General features: G+C 42.7%; 1 protein-coding gene across 3 annotated transcripts in view; it reads right to left on the minus strand.

The window, feature by feature from the left end:
- The window catches only part of NUBPL (NUBP iron-sulfur cluster assembly factor, mitochondrial), a 69,210-nt gene extending 50,566 nt beyond the window's left edge, over nt 1-18,644 (minus strand). For 2 of the 3 annotated variants that reach the window (XM_035109842.2, XM_035109832.2), the window contains exons 1-3: nt 18,470-18,644; nt 16,979-17,126; nt 15,641-15,675 (exon numbers count right to left, since the gene is read on the minus strand). In XM_035109842.2, coding sequence (XP_034965733.1) covers nt 15,641-15,675; nt 16,979-17,126; nt 18,470-18,604 — 318 coding nt within the window. In that variant the 5' untranslated portion in view covers nt 18,605-18,644. Of the gene's footprint in view, nt 1-15,640; nt 15,676-16,978; nt 17,127-17,385; nt 17,558-18,469 lie in introns of those variants that run through there. The other variant, XM_035109852.2, reaches the window with a different exon arrangement.
- Nucleotides 18,645-21,317: the final 2,673 nt, after the last annotated feature.

Here is a 21,317-nt window from a genome sequence, read left to right on the forward strand (position 1 = left end):
TAAATATTAAAAGCTTCCCTAAACAGGGCTGCCTTCAGATGTCTTTTAAAATTAAGATAGCTGCTTCTTTCCTTGACATCTGATGGAAGGGCTTTCCACGGGGACTTTGTGCTACCAGCAAGAAGGCCCTCTGTCTGGTTCCCTGTAACCTCACTTCTCGCAATGAGGGAACCGCCAGAAGGCCCTCGGCGCTGGATCTCAGTGTCCGGGCTGAATGGTGGAGGTGGAGACGCTCCTTCAGGTATACAGGACCAAGGCTGTTTAGGGCTTTAAAGGTCAACACCAACACTTTGAATTGTGCTCAGAAACATACTGGGAGCCAGTGTAGATCTCTCAGGCCGCTCCCAGTCACCAGTCAGGCTGCCACATTCTGGATTAGTTGCAGTTTCCGGGTCACCTTCAAAGGTAGCCCCACGTAGAGCACATTGCAGTAGTCCAAGCTGGAGATAACCATAGCATGCACCACTCTGGGGAGACAGTCCACGGGCAGGTAGGGTCTCAGCCTGCGTACCAGATGGAGCTGGTAGACAGCTACCCTGGACACAGAATTAACCTGTGCCTCCATGGACAGCTGTGAGTCCAAAATGACTCCCAGGCTGCGCACCTGGTCCTTCAGGGGCACAGTTACCCCATTCAGGACCAGGGAGTCCTCCACACCTGCCCGCCTCCTGTCCCCCACAAACAGTACTTCGATCCTGTCGGGATTCAACTTCAATCTGTTAACCGCCATCCATCCTCCAACCGCTTCCAGGCACTCACACAGGACCTTCGACTAACTAAGCAACCTATGGCCTTTTAAACTGTGTGTGGGGTGGTGCTGTATGTTTATTCGTTTATTAGATTTCTGTACGCCTTTCATCCGAGGATCACAGGGCAGTTTACAATATAAAAACCCAAAATATATAACATAGTAGCAAACAAAAACAATACTACCACCCCACACACAGTTTAAAAGGCCATAGGTTGTTTAATTAGCCAAACGCCTAAGAGAAGAAGAATGTTTTTGCCTGGTGCCTAAAATATGTAACAAAGGCACCTGGTGAGTCTTCCTGGGGAAAGCATTACACAAGCGGGGAGCTACCACAGAAAAGGCCTGTTTTCATGACCCTCTTGCCGAGGAGGCACATGAACAAGGGCCTCAGAGGATGATCACAGAGTTTGGATCGGTTCATATGGGAGAGGCGGTCCTTAAGAGAGCTTCTTATGTTCCTATGTAGCAAGTAAGTCCATAGCATGCATAAGCTTTGTGGCATAAAGTTTTTCTAGACTAGAGTCTAGCTTAAGAACTGAATGAAGGAATATTATACGTTATACAGTAGTGCATACACATGCACACATACCGGTACAAACAGATTCTTCAGATTGGTATCTGAAGAAGTGTGCATGCACACGAAAGCTCATACCAATGACAAACTTAGTTGGTCTCTAAGGTGCTACTGGAAGGAATTTTTTTATTTTGTTTTGACTACGTCAGACCAACGTAGCTACCTACCTTTTAGGTGAAATACGATATGGTAACTGTACTTCAAACTTATTTTTATCAAGATACTTTGTAGTGCCTTCTTCATCTATAATATTGAGGGTGCCAAACACAGAGGGTCTTTTCAGTGGCGGCCCCCTGGTTGTGAACATTATCCCTAGAGAGATCCACTTGCTGCTTATAGTGACATTTTTCAGCAGCAGGTGAAAATTCTGTTCACCCCCGAACCTTTTAAACATCTTTATACAAATTTAATACTGTATCTTAAAGTCAATATTACTTATTATTTAGTCTCTAATTTGGCAGCATTTGAGCATTTTATTTTAACTTTCATGGAATTACTGTAGTGCTTTCAATAGTGTGTGTGTGATTTTATTCGCCGATTTTGTTTTATCTGATCCAGTATTTTATTGTATTGATTTTTGCTGTGTGTTGCCTAAAGGGACTAGAATAATAGGCAGCGGATATATACAAACAACACATAAGAAAACAGATATTGCTGCTTTCATGCTGAAATGTAGCCAGTTCTGTATCCAGGCTACAAAAGAACTTGAAGACCAGAATAGACAAGGCATTATCTTCTCTGTAGCGTTTGGCACAGTTTACTAGCTTTAGCTTTGTCTTAGCAAGTTATTTCCTTACCCTGCAGGGACAGCACACCTTAGCAGTTCAAGACCTCTATTTGCAGCACTACTTCACAGCGAATATGGGCTATTTTGTTAAGGGCTGCCCTTCCAACTTCACACTTCTGCAGTGTTTTTAAAAGAGATAGCCACCAGGATGATAGAGCATAATTGCTCTCAACTACTACATACGGCTGGATAGAAGGCAAGAAATTGAAGGAGGTTTGGTTTAAAACATTAGAAATGCTTTCGAGCTGTAAAAGAATTGATCAGCAATGGAGAAAACTTTGCTTTGGAAACATGTGAATGTTGTTTAAGAGAAGATTAACTGAAATCCCTATTTCTGGCAGCATTTAACCAGGACGGCGTTTAGACTTGGCACTGGGGATGGTTGAGATCCTGAGCAAACTAAACCCAGTTCTGGACTCCAAAATGAGTTGGATCCCAACTTAAGCTACTGCAACATGGCTGGAGGAAGATGGGTTTTCTTTCCACCATGACCTACACAACGCCCCCTACACAATTCCCCACCAATGGTCAGGGGAGGGTGCTGAATGGGGCAGGCTGAGGGAGGCTAACTCTGTCCAATTTGCAGGGAAGAAGATGTTGTTATTACTTATACCCCGCCTACCATCTGGCAGAGTCTCCCCAGCCACTCTGGGTGGCTCCCAACAGATTATTAAAAATACAATAAAACATCAAACATTAAAAACTTCCCTAAACCGGGATGCCTTCAGATGTCTTCTGAAAGTCATCTAAAATGGCACAACAGTCCATGCCATTCAGCAGCTCCTGCAACACCTCTTTGCCTTTGACACCTGAGATGTATAATTTTTGGAACCCATCTTACTTCTGTGATTGCAAGTTGTTTTTGATCCACTTTTAAACATTGTAGGTTAACTGTTGTAACCCGCCATGCAAGTGAGCAGGAAATAAATTATAATAACTACCTTTGGTGAAGCATGCGATGGGGGTGGGGATGTCATGAAGTGGAGGGGCAGGGATATCAACTGCTGCCCACTAAGACAAGCTTAACTGGAAGTCATGCACCTGCCTTGCCTGAATTGAAGCATCTTTCTGCTTCTGCAAGAAACTTTTGAATACGTACAAGCCTACTGCTGTTAGCAAAGCAGGGTGCTGGCCTAAAGCTATTATTATTATTAGAAGCTGGTATTTAAAAAGCAGGATTCCGTTTTAAGCAAGAAATGCTTCTGAACTTAAAAAAGCTGTTCTTATTCAACTTGTACCTTTCTCAATACTGATCATTCAGATGCACTAAAATGCACAGACACACATGAGCTTAGCGATGAGGTTATAGAAGTGGTTTTCGTTATTAAGGAATAACTGATTTTTCATTTATTTATTTGGTGTCCCGCTGAAAATATGGCAGCCCAATCCCCCAGCATGTAAAGCCAACTGTGTCCCAGAACCCTAATCCCCTAACCACCAGAAATCATCATTAGCTCCACTCCCACCCAACACCAAATTCTGAGGTTTGACCAGCCCACTATAATACCAGTTTTGCAACTTGAATTCTGCGGGATCTTTCACAAAGGTTGAGTGTTCCATAATCAGCACCTGCCTTTATTTGATGCTGTAAATTGACATCTTATTTATGCTTGCTGCTGGCAGGCCACAAATTTTGGATAGGCTTGACTGTCAGCTATTGTTTCCGGTAGTTAATAAGGGTCAGCTTTCCTGTAGACTACGTTCATCCAGTGCCCACTAATTGGGGGGGGGGGTAGAGGGAGGAATTGAGAGATGTGGGCACATATGTTTGTAACAAACCCAAATCCATTATACTGATGCTACACCTTGACCCATTTTGAAATAGGCACTCTCTGCTTCCCCATGCTGCCACCATCTTTTAAAGAACCTTACTTCTACAGTGGCACCTTAAAGAGGCTTTCACCACTGGTTGCCCATGTTAAACTTATGGATGCCATTGTCTACCGTATTGGTGGACCCCTGCATATAATTTATATGGAGGAACTGCAGCATATTCACCTCCAGTATTGGATTGTACCGTAAGAGATCATTTTTGCAGTTGTGATTTTTCAAGTTGTGTAGCCTTGCAACGTAAGGGGTACCTCGGGGGGGGGGGACTTATTTTTTTACTTGTGCAGATTAAGGATGTGGTTACTGGGTTTTTGGTGAAAGTTCAGGCATCCTTAGTTAAAGAAATCTATTACATTACTTTTACATATATAGATAGATGTAAAACATTACTACCATTGGGCAAACAGAACCTCAGTCCTTGATAGAGGGTGTTCCTAAAACTATCAGTAATAGCTCACTACACTGTCTAGCAGTGTAAAGGGTGGCGCTGTGGTCTGAACCACTGAGCCTCTTGGCCTTGCCGATCAGAAGGTCGGCAGTTCGAATCCCCGTGACGGGGTGAGCTCCCATTGCTCTGTCCCAGCTCCTGCCAACCTAGCAGTTCAAAAGCATGTCAGTGCGAGCAGATAAATAGGTACCGCTGCGGCACGAAGGTAAACAGAGTTTCCGTGTGCTCTGGTTTCCGTCACGGTGTTCCGTTGTGCCAGAAGCGGTTTAGTCATCCTGGCCACATGACCTGGAAAGCTGTCTGTGGACAAACGCAGGCTCCCCCGGCCTGAAAGCGAGATGAGCTCTGCAACCCCATAGTTGCCTTTGACTGGACTTAACCATCCAGGGGTCCTTTACCTTTTACCTTTACCTAGCAGTGCAAAACCACCCCTGCTCCATTAGGCAGCCCTAATACATAATAAGGTGAGTCAGTTGCCATTAAGTGTGGCAGGATTTACTAGAATGTAATCTGAGCACTTCCAAGGCTTCAGTTCATTGATACCAGGTAACTTCTCAGGGGTTGTATCCTTGATTAATTAGAAGGAAAAGGGATACCACTACATGTTCAACTTCACATATTAAAATGTCCTGAGCTGGCCTCAAGTCCCATTAGCATTTTCTGCCAATTTATCAAAACGCATACAAACACTGTACAGTATCTGACTTATTTCAATAGCTTGTTATGACAAGCACAGCCTAAATTAGGGTTACCAGATGTCCCCGTTTCCCGGGGACAGTCCCCAGATTTGCAAATATGTCCCCGGACAAATTCCATCCCCGGAATGTCCCTGGATTTTATCTAATGTCCCCAGGAAATGCAGCAGTGGCAGTCTCAGGAGCCCGGAGCAGTTGGCTCTGGCTGGCTCAGGAGTTGCTCAGAAGTCCCCATATGATGGTGGTGCAGGGGCTCCAAGATGCTCCATTAGGCAACGGGAAGCACGGCCCCTCCTGCTTGCACGCTAGTAGGAATGGGATTGGGGCTGCTCTGATGGGAAGGGGGGCATTTTGCTGCCTGAGAGATCCCTGCCCCCTCCTGTTTGCATGCAAGTAGGAATGGGATTGGGGCTGCTCCAATGGGAAGGGAGGCATCGCGCTGCCTGAGCCTTGCCGCCGCTCTCGGCTCTCCTTCTCCACCTTCCATGCCTTACCCACCTCCCACAGCTTCCCCACCACCAACACCACCAAAGAACCATGGAGAAAGGAGACAGAAACCTTGGAGGAAGGGGAAACGTGGCAGTTGAGGTCAAGGCGGCAGCCGCCCCTATGCTACCGCCATCGCTGCAGCATCAACGTCCTTAACGTGTAGTGTTTGTTTGTTTGTTTGTTTAACGTGTCCCCGGATTTATTGGGGGGGGGGAAATCTGGTAACCTTAGCCTAAGTGCAGACATTAGCTTTTTAGAGAATGGCAGAATAACAGAGTTCTTGTTGGCTATCAATGCACATATTGGGGTGGGAAGGCTCCCTCCCACTATGGTGAGACAGGCTTTCTATTATTTTGAAAAACTAAAAACCTGCAAATCCTGTTTGATCAAAGCCTTAGTGAAATAGAGAGGGTGGGAAATGAATGTGTGCTCTCTGGGCAATAATACCTCTATCATGCCATCTTGAAGGCTGTATAAGAATTAATGTCTGTTCACAGCCATTGCTTAGCATCATCACTGCACATTCCACCAATTCCTTTCTGTGAACCTCTTGATATACATGTCAATTGGGAGACAGTACCATTTTAGGTAATCATGTAGATCAAAGCAAATATCTCATTTAGCACTTCTTCTTTTCTTTTCTTCTCAAAAAATCATGTTTCTTTATAATGCACAAAGCTATTTAAAAACCCACTGGAGTTACTCTGACAGATTATGCTGTTTCGTGTCTACTGTACGAAAGCTGCAATTTAAGAGATCGGGAAGCCACATTTTCATGCCAGATTTCAAAGACTTCAACACCATTTTTGAACTCCTTTGTTCTCAGACAAAACACATAATTTACCTGATTATGAAGATTCATGACTCATTTCTTTTATCTGCATGCACAGCTAATCAAACCCCTTCAAATAGTCACTCTAATGCTTTATCCCCTAATTACCATTTGAAGGATAAATATTTGGAAAACTGCCTAGCTTGTGCTTAAACCTAAGTAGCGCTCTTTTTCCATCTACAGGTTCTCCCATTTTTAACAAACCAAAAGAATACTCGGGAATGGATACGGGGGCAAAGGGGGAGAGGCATGACAAAGCTTGGCAATGACAATGGCAATGCCATCTTTGGACACTACAAACATCTCAAAACTTTTTAAAAAAATAGTTCACAGATGTATGCTTTACTCCATCAATGCACATAGATCTGTAAATAAAAGAACTGTGCTTAAGAACACACATCAAAACATTTCCAAGTGGCTTTTCAAAACTTCATATGTAGCCTAATACAGCATGGATCAACACAATCATGAAACAAGAGGACTTTCAGCCATATTGCTTTTGCAAAGTTGCAAAGTAAGATGCTTGCTTTTTGCTTTAAAGTCTCTCCTACACAAAAGGGCCAAAAGTTCAAAGGAAGTACAGAAGTTTGAAGAGATGCTTAGCTCAAATAGCTCTGCACAAGAGGGTCTAAGTTCAACCTAGGAATCTGCAATTAAGGGGAAACCAAAATTTAATGAGGGGTCTCTTCTCCTCTTGATTGGCTAAAAGTTTGGGAGGGGATTTGAAAAATCAGTGATCCCCAAACTAACCCCCCTCCCCAGCCTATGGAGCACTTGAAAATTGCCAACAGACTTGGCAGACCACATAACAATTTTTCTGCCTTTTGCAGCAATTGTAAAGAGCTGCACTGGAAGCTTATCTCTTACATTGTATTTTATTGTACAGTATTACAATTAAACTAAAAACTAAAATATATGGAACGCTTCACGAATTTGGATGACACGCAAATTCGTGAAGCGTTCCATATTTTTAGTTGGGGACCCAGGTGGCGCTGTGGTTAAACCACTGAGCCTAGGGCTTGCTGATGAGAAGGTCGGCGGTTCGAATCCCTGTGACGGGGTGAGCTCCCGTTGCTTGGTCCCAGCTCCTGCCAACCTAGCAGTTCGAAAGCACGTCAAAATGCAAGTAGATAAATAGGAACCGCTACAGCGGGAAGGTAAACGGCATTTCCATGTGCTGCTCTGGTTTGCCAGAAGCAGCTTTGTCATGCTGGCCACATGACCTGGAAGCTATACGCCGGCTCCCTTGGCCAATAATGCGAGATGAGTGCCGCAACCCCAGAGTCGGTCACGACTGGACCTAATGGTCAGGGGTCCCTTTACCTTTACCTTTATTACAATTAGCATCCCATAGTATTCCAATTTAAATCCAATAAAATGCAATAAGAAACGAAATAAGCAATAAGAATACAATTAAAAGTCAATATGAATATTCAATACCAGCATGCCATGGGTCACCTGAATGAAGCTTGCGAACCACAGACAACAATTTGAGAACCCCTGAGGAAGAACTGAAGAGAGAAAGAGAGCCATGGATTCAAAAAGTTGAAGAGCTCTTACACACTTTAAGAGAGCTGAAGTATTGGAAAGTGCTAGCAAGAGAAGCCAGTATCGGACAATGAACGGATCCAAACTGGTAAATGCTGAATTTGTTAGGAAACTCTTAAATAGGCATATGTGTTTGCCTTTATCAACATTTGCTTTTTTCCGCTCTCACTCAAACCCTAAATTACTTTTTCTCCCCTAAAATAATATTCTTAAACTGTTTAGCTTGTTCTACCTTTTCTAAAATCTTAAGCACAATTTGCTTTGGAAAAATTTGTTCGAAAGCCTTGTTATTCACTCATTGCCTACGTTGCACTACTGGAAAGAAGTTGGGTCAGTTAAAGTCCAGGTGGCCTTGGTTGTCCTTGATTAGTAACAACCCCCCTAAAGGTCCAATTGTGCTCCCACTGCCAGGCGCTCGATGTGGTGCTGCACTCAAAGATGGCCTGGAAACTGCAACCAGTGCTGAATGCAGCTGCTAGGTTGGTAAGCAGGGCTTCCCAATAAGACATTGCGTAGCCAGGCCTGAAATTCAAGATGTTAGTATGCCAAGGTTTTAATGGTTTGGGACCCAAGTACCTAAGAGCGAACCTCTCAATATCAATATCAAGCATCTCAGGCAAGACAATCAGTAGGGGAGACCTTTGCAGTAGGGCTTCCCCATTTAGGGAATGCCCTCCTGCTGGGATAAATCTGTCTCCCTCAATATTCAGGAGGAATTTAAAAACCAAAACATTTGCATTCACCCAAGCATTAGGTGGCGGAAATACACTATTCCTAGCAACCTTGAAATTATTAGCTGTTATTAGGGTGGTTGACCATGTTTAGATGTTCTTAGCAATTTTCATTACAACATTTATCTGTTTTTAATTGTATTATTTTGCTGCTTTCTCGTTTGCCGCTCATTTGTGTGGAAGAGTGGGGGGGGGATATAACTTTGTTTAACAACCCAGTCCTACAAGTCTCTGTGTTCAATGGGACTTACTTCAAATGTGCATAGGATTGCAACCCAAGATAATAATGTTTTGCTTAATGGAGGTTCTCTGAACCATACTGCTGCACTCCCATGGGCTAAATTACAGAGGTGTCAAAAGCAGTGAATAATGAGACCTACTCCTTCAAGAAACCAATGCACAGAACAATGCTGGTTTGACCTGGTGTTTATTTGTTTTATGGTAAAGCAGTATTGTTCTTCTCCAGCACCATGGTGCAGACTCTTATGGTGCTGGAGGAGACTCTTGAGAGTCCCATGGACTGCAAGAAGATCAAACCTATCCATTCTTAAGGAAATCAGCCCCGAGTGCTCACTGGAAGGACAGATCGTGAAGCTGAGGCTCCAATACTTTGGCCACCTCATGAGAAGAGAATGTTGGGAAAGATGGAGGGCACAAGGAGAAGGGGACGACAGAGGACGAGATGGTTGGACAGTGTTCTCGAAGCTACCAACATGAGTCTGACCAAACTGCGGGAGGCAGTGGAAGACAGGAGTGCCTGGCGTGCTCTGGTCCATGGGGTCACAAAGTGTCGGACACGACTAAACAACAACAACAACAGTATTGTTCTTCTAGATACAAGGGCTCCAGTTTAACCTAGGCACACGTAGCTATGTATCACTAATTGACAGCCAGAAGATGGATTTGGATACATTGCTTTTGGTGTAGTGCTAATGAGCAACATCTGTATACAGATGCTCATAAGATTTCCACATCCACAGTTCCTTAATTCAGAGAAGACCTGTGCGTAGAAGTGTCTCCAGATAGGGATCTTCTCTAAATAAGGGCAAGAGTGCATGAACAAGGACATCCACGACCTACTGACAGGATTCATGCCCATAAGTGTCCATTCCTTTATTATTATGGCTTCATAGGTAAAATTACGAGGCTTAACATACACCAAAACCTAAACCTAACTTTTGATCCTGAAATTTTATCCTTCTTAACTGTATTTGAACTTCATTTGGCAGCCATTTTCACCTATGTTCCCTTTCCTGGATGATTTGTTTTTCAAGAATTTAAGCTGCTATATTTGAAACCAGCAAAAGGCAAGCAGGTATCACAAGCACAAGGTTATCTAGCGAAGTGTAAGCTAACCAACATACTGCACTGAAGAAACTTTTTGGTCCATCTGCAACTCTGCATTGACTCTCACAGATGAGAATACTTAGCATGTTTTTACTCTGCACCTCCATTTCCTGTTCTTCAAACTGATTCTGTTGCTAATAAAGAGTTGTGTGGGAATTTTTAAAATAAAAAACTTATTTGATGATGTCATGACCAGAGTGCCGTATGAAGGAAAATGATGAAAAGCACTCCCTCTGCTGGCTACCTCTCTGTTACAAGAGTTCTTTACTGAAAATGGCCTGGTTTTGCTTTGTTGTTGTTTAGTCGTTTAGTTGTGTCCGACTCTTCGTGACCCCATGGACTAGAGCACGCCAGGCACTCCTGTCTTCCACTGCCTCCCGCAGTTTGGTCAGACTCATGTTCGTAGCTTCGAGAACACTGTCCAACCATCTCGTCCTCTGTCATCCCCTTCTCCTTGTGCCCTCCATCTTTCCCAACATCAGGGTCTTTTCCAGGGAGTCTAGCAGAGCCAATTCTGATTTTCAGATATCTGTTCCTGGTAGTATTCATTCCCTGCTTTCTTGCCTTTTCAGAACATGCTATTTAAAAATTCTAAAGTGTTCAGAATGGCCACTCTGCAGACTTCTCTGCCTAGTTTCCATAAATCTCTGAGTTAAGAAGGGCCCAGTTTACTAATACTGAATGCTTTATAGGCCACTGTAGGGCAGACTATGGAACAGGGAATGAATTATGGCTGCCATATGTCTGGATTTTTATGGAAATTACCGGGATTTCAAAGGCAAAACTGACATCTGGGGGGAATTTCCGAAAGAGGCACTTTGTCCTGGATCTTAGCCAAGTCAATCAAAAAATCGTATTTTTGTAAACTTTGTTTGGTGTTTGTCTAACAAAAGCTCAACAACTTTTGGGTTTTCCTAAAGAAAGCTCAACAGCTTTGGGGGTTTCCTTAAAAAACCCTCAACAGAGCCTTCAGGCTATGTGCAGGTGTGTGTGTGTGCAAGCATGCATTTTGGCGTTAGACTGAATGGAAGTAGATTTGGGACCAGGATGTACAATGTGACAAGAGAACTCCCATCTTCCTCTCTGAAATTTGATCTCTCTGTCTCCCAAACCCTCAATGGCTGCAGTCTCTCATGCAATAGTTTTCCAAAGGCAAAATATAGGTGGTTTTTTTACCTGTGCATTTTAAAATTTGGGAAAAGGCAATATGGCAACCAACCAAAGATGAATGTCTCATGCAAGATTGTGCTGATTGCACACAGACAAATGAGCTGCATACCATCTTCAGTGCTGAATACTTGACTCAGCTTTGCTGTAGTTGGCACACATTTATTTATATATAAAACTAATTTTCTGCAAGTACCCTAAGGGTGCTCTTCTACTGCCACAAACAAAAATGGGGGTGAGGAGGAGGGCTGCTTAGATCACAGCCCTTAGTAAAAAAAGAATTTTTAAAGCAGTTTGAATAGGTAGTTATCCTGCACAATGACAGCATAAGCACAATTTCCCAACTGGATTTGGGCCATCCTCAGTCATGCACAGCTGGTGTTTGCTCACTAAAATGCAGTGTTCCTAAACAAGCAATCTTGATGTATTATGCCTGGCTTCTACTAATTTGAGTTCTTTCTGCTATAATAAATTGTCTGGGGCAATGCAGCTTTCATACACAGTTGTCCTAATGTGCATGCGAGTGAGCTTGGCAGAAAAGCCAAAAGATCTCCTACAGGGCTCCTGGGGGAGCAGAATTGGCTACTGCCGTTTCTGAGGGTTAAAAAGAATCTCCTGTCAAAACTAAAAAACCAGTTAAGAAGGAGGATAGTTGAGCAAAGCCCATTTGCTTCAGGGGGAAAGCAGCAGAAGTTGAGAAATCTCAGTACAGCCTCGGAGAACTGCACATTCTTGTCGTTAATTAACTAAGCCAGCTGTAATGATTTGGTAACTTGAAGTTGTTACAGATACAGAGAGCCAGGACTGGACCGAACACTCCCTTTGCTTTAAGCAATACTTGACATGGATGACCTTGACATTCGTTACTGAATCAGAATCTTCCATCAACTAAATTATTTCATCTGCAGTGAGAAGTAGTCACATACACCAACTCAGAACAGCTCTGAAATCCAAGTACTAAAGTCAGCTCTACTTTTGTTGATTTAATACAAACAAACTGAAATACTGCACACATCTACACTAAAGTACAGACATGTCTATGTGGCAGGTTTGAAAATCAAGAGATATCCAGTGTACTGATCTTCCTAGTCCACATGTTGAACTTTAAAGCCCTAAACGGCCTCGGTCCAGTATACCTGAAGGAGCGTCTCCACCCCCATTGTTCTGCCCGGACACTGAGGTCCAGCGCCGGGGGCCTTCTGGCGGTTTCCTCGCTACGAGAAGCCAAGTTACAGGGAACCAGGCAGAGGGCCTTCTCGGTAATGGCACCCACCCTGTGGAATGCCCTCCCACCAGAGGTCAAAGAGAACAACAATTACCAGACCTTTAGAAGGCATCTCAAGGCAGCCCTGTTTAGGGAAGCTTTTAATGTTTGATGGATTTCTGTATTTTAATGTTTTGTTGGAAGCCGCCCAGAGTGGCTGGGGGAACCCGGCCGGATGGGCGGGGTATAAATATATTATTATTATTATTATTATTATTATTATTATTATTATTGAATGGTAGGTAAACTATGAACATACTATTTTTGAAAGCTTCTCATGTTGCTGGTTTAACACACAATTGTCCAACCATGTGCACAAGAAACCATTGTCTGGGTGTGTCTTACGGGCCCAATGGAACAAAACATCTTATAACAAAAAAAACTGGAATACATAATTAAGATTCAGTTCTACATGTACGCACAGCATTAATAAACTAGTCATTTCTAGGCAAGATGGAATTTCTAAAACTAGATTTATAGTTCTGAAACACAAGCAGAGTAAGAGTTATTAGTGTTAGCATTGGGAATCCTTCAATACCTCAAACCACAACATCCCTGCGGTGCTGCCTGCCAGCAGGAAATAACAGCTAATGTCTTTCCATCAAATAGATAAGAAGAATCTAGTATCTGTAGCAAATGAGAAAGCCAAGCCTGTGGCTAGCCTAAATTCACAAACTAAGCTTGTGGTGAATTTAGGATACAGTATATATATTTCTAGTTCCCCAATAGGACTCCAAAGTGAAACATCATCATCATTATTAAACCTCCCATTCCTGGTACACAAGATCCACTGCAAGTTAAGAACGAATCTAGCATTTCTAAACCATTGTAAATACGGCGCCATAAACTTTTAAAGATGAGGCAAAGGCAACTCCACAACCTCAATTTACCTTGTATATGTATATTCTTAGTTTGTTGAAATTTAAGCAACAAAGCAACTTCAAGACTAACACGTTTATTTTTGTATAAGCTTTCACTGACTAGTCAACCTCAGATGCGTTAAGTGTTATCCTGAGTAACGGGTGGAGAGGTGGGTGTATGGGTATACAGTACACAGTTTTAGGAAGAAACGGTGAGGTCAAATGAAAGAAATAGCAGGGTTCTCAATCACACAGGAAGCCCACACAATAGCAGGCTCTCTACTGCAGGGATTCCTTCGCAGCACATGGAAAGCAGTGACATTGACCACAATGATGCAACAGAGAGAGTGGTGGCCAACAGGCTCTATCCCTGCTCTCAATGGATGGTGATTATGTGACTCTGAAGGAGAATAGCTGAAGAGGGCTATCATTACGAGAAAAGTGACTTGTCCAAGGCCAATTAAGTGAGATCTGATGGCAGGAAGCAATATTAGAGCAGGAACTTTCAAAATCATTTCTGCAAATCACTCTCTGAGATTCTGTGGCACTCCCCACATTTTACTTGCAGACTTCTGTGATCAGTAAGTACTTGAGAAATGTAACATAACCACGTGTTCTTAAAAATGCTATTTTAATGATGTAGAAATAAACTGAAGAATAATGACTGTATTTGAGGGGTACAGCAAAACCACACACACAGCATACACAAGTGCTATAAACAAAGATGATTCATTGTTTGCTAACCCATTGTGTCACGATCGTAAATTGCACCCACTGCAATACCAGGCATTAATTATGAAACACTTTCTATGCAGTGTTTGAGAACTTGCCAGGTGACTCCTATTAGTGTCAATCAAGCAATTAATTCCAATACAATGATTTTAAAAATTTACTTCTGTATCAAATATTAATGCAACATCTGCTACTCTCAAGTTGTGCCTCTGCCTTTCCCGCTTGAAAACCTGACAGATATTTCAAGAGCCTTGAACTTTCACTGTTAAATTTGCACGGTACATTTTAACCTTGTTTTGACAGCCTTGTTCTAATACTAGGATATTTGCTGCAAATGTCACTGCCGTGTTTCAGAAACATTTTTGATTCATTCACATGGATTGTGTGTTATTTTCTTAAATGCCAACAAGGGATATTATGACCACCTTATTTATATCAGCATAAATAGCAAAGAGCAGTGACTTAGAGAATGAGCAATGGACCAGAAATCCCCAATTCCAATTTCAGCTCTTGCATTTTTCCCATATTCAACTAAAGAACGAGCTAGTATGGTTTAGTGGTTAGAGTATTAAACCAGGTAGACCAGGGTTCAAATCCCCCCTCAGCCATGAAGCTGAAGGGGTGACCTTGCATCAGTCAGTCTCTAAGCTCAGCATACTTCACAGGGTTGTTGTGAAGATAAAATTAAGAGGAGGAAGAATCATGTATGCCACCTTGAGCTCCTTGACAAAAAAGTGGAATATAAATTTTTTTTAAAAAAAAAAAAAGCTGAAATATACAGCAGAAGCACAACTTCCAATTCCATTTCTGACCAATCTGCACATTTTAAAGAGACTATGAACATACAGACATGTGCATGTTTAAGTTTTCTCCATGGGATCACAGTCTCTAGAATAACCAGGGTCTGTTAATACACAGGCAGAGGATTTTTTTACATCTTCTCCAGAGCATGTATATAGAGCAGACATGGGGTTAGTCATGTCTTCCCACTGTATGCCTATTTAACTGGATATGTGGTTTGTGCCAATGTGGCCTTAGACAAGTTTCTGTAAGGATTTACTGTACTGAAACAATGTATGTGAAGTGCTTTGAATTCTCAAAAGTGGATTTTTTAAATTAGAGTATAGACATATTTCACAAATGTACTTCAATAAAGACATTAAAAGGTGAGTCTAGCAATCATTATAATAGGGCCCTGTGAACCTTACCCTTAGAAAACTACACACACATACCCACATCATGAAATTGATTGTAACATTAAAAAATGCACAGATTTACTTAATGTAAAGCTTGTTTTCCCTATCAGTGATAGCGGTCAGGGAGTGAAACTCTTAAGAATGCACAACAGATATAGCACCACAGTGAAGATGAATATTAGGCAGAATCCTGGGGGAAGAAATGGTGTCTTTTTTACAACTATATCATTTGAAGCTAGCTACTGAAATTAAAACTACTATTTCAGAAGCAACCTTTAAAAATGTCTCTGCCTATATACCAGCTATTAAGGTGTTTATTAATATCTGTGTAACTTTTTACTGATTTTTATATTTAGCAATATTGAAACAATAATCAGACAATTACTTACCGAATCATTTGCTGCCAGTGCAAGCGCTACATTTACTGAAAAGAGAACACAAAAATTAGCAGAATCAGCCTCTCGGAAATGAGATCACTTCTAAGAAAGAAGCCCCTGACTCCAGATCATTTATGAATAAGTAAAATAGTATGGGTCCCAATACAAATCATTGGGACACTGCACTTTATAATCATTTTCACTGTGAAAATGATTTATTCCTATCTCCTACTCCCAGGTTTCTTAAATCAGCTGCTGAACCTAAACTCCTAACCCATAATAGCTAATTGGAGAATTTATTTGGAAGTGTATGAAGTCAGTATTTTCCTTCTTCCACTAGATTCATCTCAAACCTAATGACTGTGTATTGCATCTCCTAATAAAAATTAGTCACAGACAATCCTAAAATGACTCTTTCCTTTTCATTACTATTTGAAAGTCAGGATTTTCATGGTTTACAATTCATAAAATGAAATGATGCTTAAAACCTATGCAGTTACCTAGAAATAAGCTCAATGGGAGACGACAGATATAGGGTTGTACTGCAGACAATTTAGATTACTGTCTAAAATTCAGCTTCAGAACAATGAGCCAAAACAACAACACCAAGAGCTTAAAATTATTCAAATGTCATAACAGATGGAATTTTAATGAAGGGCTACTTTCACATTAGATTTAGTATTAAACTGATTAAATTTAGATTTTGTTTAGTACATGTTTGCTTAGAGGTATATTCCACTATGTGCAACAGGCTTACTCCAAGGGTAGATTTGAAACAATAAAAACAATTACAGTAACAGCATGATCTACAAACAATCTAAGTCAGAGTAAATCAATACGTAGCCACTTTTTAAGCTAATAAAAGAAAAATTAAAGTATTAGGAAATGAACACTAGTTTAAATTTGAGTCCCTATTAGTTTTACCTAGTTCTAACTATTTTGCCTAAATAAAACAAAACGATGCCAACTTGTCGAGGAAACTTTTGTTCACACTCTAATAAACATTGAAATGCAAGTACTGTAGTGTTATGGACACACTCAAGTCAATAGAACATGAGGATAATTTCTCAGTGTAGCTTCTTTCCCTCCAGTATAATTATTGAACTAGTTTCAACTATGTACTTGATCCAGGGAGCATCACAAATTGTTCCAAATAACAATGAAACAAGAACTCTGCTTATATCTGACAGCTTATTTCAGGCTGAATAACATTTATTTAAAAACTTTTTCAAATTAAATCCAAACTAAGAGTAAAATGCACTGGAAGTGCACATTGTTAGATAAACACTTGTTATATCTACAAGCAAATTAAAGGGAAATAATATACTAATTCAAATACACAGAACTTACCAGCAGTTGTTGACTTCCCAACACCTCCTTTTCCAGAAGCTACAACCAACACCTGCTTAACTCCTTGAATCGGTTTTTGCTTTGGAAGTCCTCTAGCCATGATTTTGCTACGCTTCTCTTTGAGGACCTCATCGTTTGCATTTGATGACTGAAAACAAAACAGAAACGTGCTAATTCTAAACTGTTTTCATACACCAAAATCTGTGGCTTATTTTAAAAAGAGAGCGAGCGAGTTTCTTCTTATAACCCAGCCCCTCCACTAAATTTACTGGCAAGTTTATTTCGTCTGACGCCTTGCAAGACTTTTATTATCTCTGTGTTGCTCTAACCTAGGGCACCTTTGTAAACCATGCGTGACACCAATGAGATGTGTCAAACTGCACATGGGCATAAATAGGAAAGCTTACCATTTTTTTAAAGTTTGCAGCCAGTAATTTTAGCATCCTTGAGGGACTGCCAGCAACTAACAACGCTTTCAGTCCTCTTATTTCCATATCAAAATACATCACGCCCGTGTGGCGTCTCTGAAGTAAAGCTAGAAGATTTGGAGACAGCAGCTTATATAGCAAAAGCAAGCTTCTGCCTGCAATCGGTTAAAACGATAGAGTCGCCGCCCAGCAAGGCACCTCTAGGTGCCTTCTCGGTCCGACCAGAAATGGATGCAGACGAGGCGGAAGTACCTCCTCGGCAACGACGGTGCTTCCTGAAGTGTAAGAGGAATGGGTGCAACTAAGAATCGCAGGGTACTTTGCAGCGTGACTGGGTCTGTTCACACAGCAGAGCATAGGATCTGGCAGAGAAGAAGGCGGTCGATATGTAGAGTGGTAGATAATGAAAATGCGGGTGTGCAAGAGAAAGGAAATCAGAGAAACGCATTCCGATTAGCAATAGCAAGAAAGTACAATGCGGGAGGGGGGAGGTACCGGAAGAAATGGGTGCGAATTCAGAAAAAGGGAGTGAAGAAAACCCCGACAGATGGGGGCGGGTGTCCGTGTGAAACAGAGAATGTGGGCAAATGTGTCCACGGAAGGATTGTTAACATACACTGTATATGCATGTGAGAGTTAATGCAGATAGTATGTGCACATGCGTGGAGTCTTTAGATGCAATTATGATTATTGAATGGTGGTGCAAAAAGTAACTGGAGACAGTAAAAAAGTAAGGTAGGTAAAATAAACTAGAGGGATTTGAATGTGAACAAGAAAGAGAAGGAATAAAAGCTCCAAACAATCCTCCTATGGAGCTATAGAAATGTCACTTGAAACCAATCTCACCAACACACTTTTTAAAAGTGGGGGGGGGGGTGTTGTGCAGTGCAATTAATTTGAAAAGGGGATTTCATAGCTCGCGCCAACCACTATTTAGAACCCCTTTCATCCACCAGGCACGAAAAGGACGCACCGCACAATGACATGCTCCGGAGCTCCCGCCTGCCTCGTGCCCATCCACCCTCCTGTCCAAAATGAAAATGGCTCTCCACGCGTCACTTACCCGAAAGCGGGCGGAAACAGCCGAGTTCGCGGCTCCACCCCAGCCTGGCCGGAGCCATTGCAAGGCTTTTCTCTTCGCGTTGTCCCGGGGGAAGAGTGCAGTTTGTAACGCCAATGCATAAGCTCGCGCCACCATCCTAGCACCCCTCCCAGCGCCTGTCGATGGCTCTGCGTAGCCTCGCCTCAGCCCAGCCCCCAAAAGGGGAGGGCAACGGAGGCTGCAAGCAAACAAGCAATAAATGGGACTTAATCCGTTTTTAGCGACAAAGACTATTAGCACTGCCTTGGCTTTAGGCGACTGGTATGCAGGGGTCAGCGTCACGTTAGGAAGCTACCGAGATCCTCAAAACCCCAAGAGGGGGTCCATATGTGATCAGTCGTTGGCCAGCAACTATTGAGGGTCCACAGCCGGTGGAAGGTTGGGGCCAGTCCACAGCAACACCGCATATCCCTCAGGCTTGGAAAGCAAATGGCATTTCCTTTTCTCCTGAAAAACTCAGAGATGCGCAGAAATGAAGGAGTACTGTAATTGTGCTGCTAGGCACAGGTGCTTGCATGAGCAAGGAGTGTCTCCTGCCTGTCTGGATCATCCTCCCTGTCTATTTCTGGGCGCACAGATTTGGAGTATGTTGCCCAGAGAGAGGCAGAGTGGGTGGGTTCACATAGACAAAATCACTATCGCGTTAAAAGCGCACCTGTGGGGACACACTGCAGGGTGGTTGTGGTGACCATGAGAAGGTCTTGCCTCCATCCTCACATGGAAGCCCACGTACGTAGAAGTCTTTCTTGCAGAACAGCAACTGTCATTCCAGTCGGCTATTTTGTACATGGAATTGAGGAGATGTCATTCATTCATTTATATGCCACCTTTTCCTAAAGGTAAAGGGACCCCTGACTGTTAGGTCCAGTCGCAAACGACTCTGGGGTTGCCCCGCTCATCTCATTTTACTGGCCGAGGGAGCTGGTGTATAGCTTCTGGGTCATGTGGCCAGCATGACTAAGCCATTCTGGTGAACCAGAGCAGCGCATGGAAACGTCGTTTACCTTCCCACCGGAGCGGTACCTATTTATCTACAGTACTTGCACTTCAAGCTTTCGAACTGCTAGGTTGGCAGGAGCAGGGACCGAGCAACGGGAGCTCACCCTGTCGCAGGGATTCGAACCGCCAACCTTCTGATCAGCAAACCCGCGTGGGTTAAAGGTGGCATACGTAATTCTCTCCCCCACCATTTTATCCTCACAACAACCCAATGAGGAAGATTAGGCTGAGAGATAGTAACCAGCATAAGGTCAGCCAGTGAGAAGGGATTTGAACCCTGGTCATAGTCCAGCGCTCTAACCATTACACCACACTGGTTCTTTGCCTTAGCCAACAAAATGTCTTGGGCTGGCCCTGAAAAGCTGCTGCTACTGTTTCCAATCTTTTGCCCATCTTTTCCCTATGGGACACAACCCCTGCTCTCACTCTTCCTTTTCTGGCAGTCTGATTACTAGGCTTTTTAGCACCACCACCAAATACGCAGCAGGAGGCTGAGCTGGCTTTTAACTAATACCATCTCTTTCTGAATGTCTTGTGTGAACCAGCAGGCACTGGCTGTGCTTTGTACTGTACAGTATATCTTTTCTCATATGTACCCATTCCCTGAGGGCCCAATAGCACTGCTCAGAGGGAACTGGTTACTTCTGGTTACTTGCTTGCTTAGTCCCTCTCCTCTTCCTCTCCCTCCCTCAAAGGTGCAATAGATCCACCACCTTCGCATCCAGAGAGAGAATGTAGTTATTGGAAGCCAGCAGAAGCAGCTACTGTACTTGTGTAAGAAGCAGCTACTTCCCCCTTGCACTCAGGGAAGCAGAGCGTTTAATCTACTTTGATGTTTTCTTTAATTGAAGGCTTTTCATCATGCTCCCTCTCATGGAAAAGAATAGAATAGCACTCGTAATATTTACTTTTATTTGTTTGTAAAAATATGTCATAAAAAATCAAAGCCATTTACAGCAATAAAACATTAAACCGTACTATAAAAACAGACATCAGTTAACCATTGTGGAAATATTCATTCTTAATTGTTTAATGTGTAAGCCTGGCAGAATAGAAAAGTTTTCAGCAGGGATTTAAAAGTTGGCACAGAAGGCGTCTGCTAATAGGCAAAAATCTCCCAAAAATTTCCAAAACAGTGTGAGCAGCATAGGTGACCTCAAATATCTGCCTGCAGGGATGTGTGGGGACTGGGTTTAATAGGATCAGTGCCAGCTGTGCCTCTGGGGCTGATGGATTGCAGACACTCAGGTGTTGTCTTTTGTGTGATGATGCATGGATGTGTATTTGGAGCATGTCCCTATTATTAGTTGACTAGGTACTGTATGAGGCCACTGCAGATCTCAACTCACTGGATGATGTTGGGGCAGATCACTTGCTCAATCTTTATCTAGCTGAATGGGTTGTTCTGAGAACCATGTATACTGCTTGGAGGAAAATGGGATAGAAATCTAGTCTTCACAGTCAGAGTGCATGAAGAGCGGTTTGTTCAGCCCTTGAGATGCAAAGTTCCATTTAGACCAGAGCAGGTCTCTCTATCTGGTCCTCCAAACACCCCCCTCACTGCTCTCGCTTTGCACTGCGAGTGGTTGCCTGGATTTTGCCTGGATGGTTTCTCTCTTTGAATGCTTGCAGTCTGAACAGCGAAACAGGGTTTGGAATGTGTATAAAAACTAGCCTACTTGTACGAAGATAAAATTTACATTTACACTGGCACATGGCCCTCTGAAAGTTGTCTGGAAAGGAATGCAGTGCTTGGGCTGAAAAAACGGGTTCCCACCTCTAGTTTAAAGATTTTACTCTGGCATATTAA

This window comes from Zootoca vivipara, chromosome 1 (assembly GCF_963506605.1).
Source record: "Zootoca vivipara chromosome 1, rZooViv1.1, whole genome shotgun sequence".
Taxonomy (NCBI): domain Eukaryota; kingdom Metazoa; phylum Chordata; class Lepidosauria; order Squamata; family Lacertidae; genus Zootoca; species Zootoca vivipara.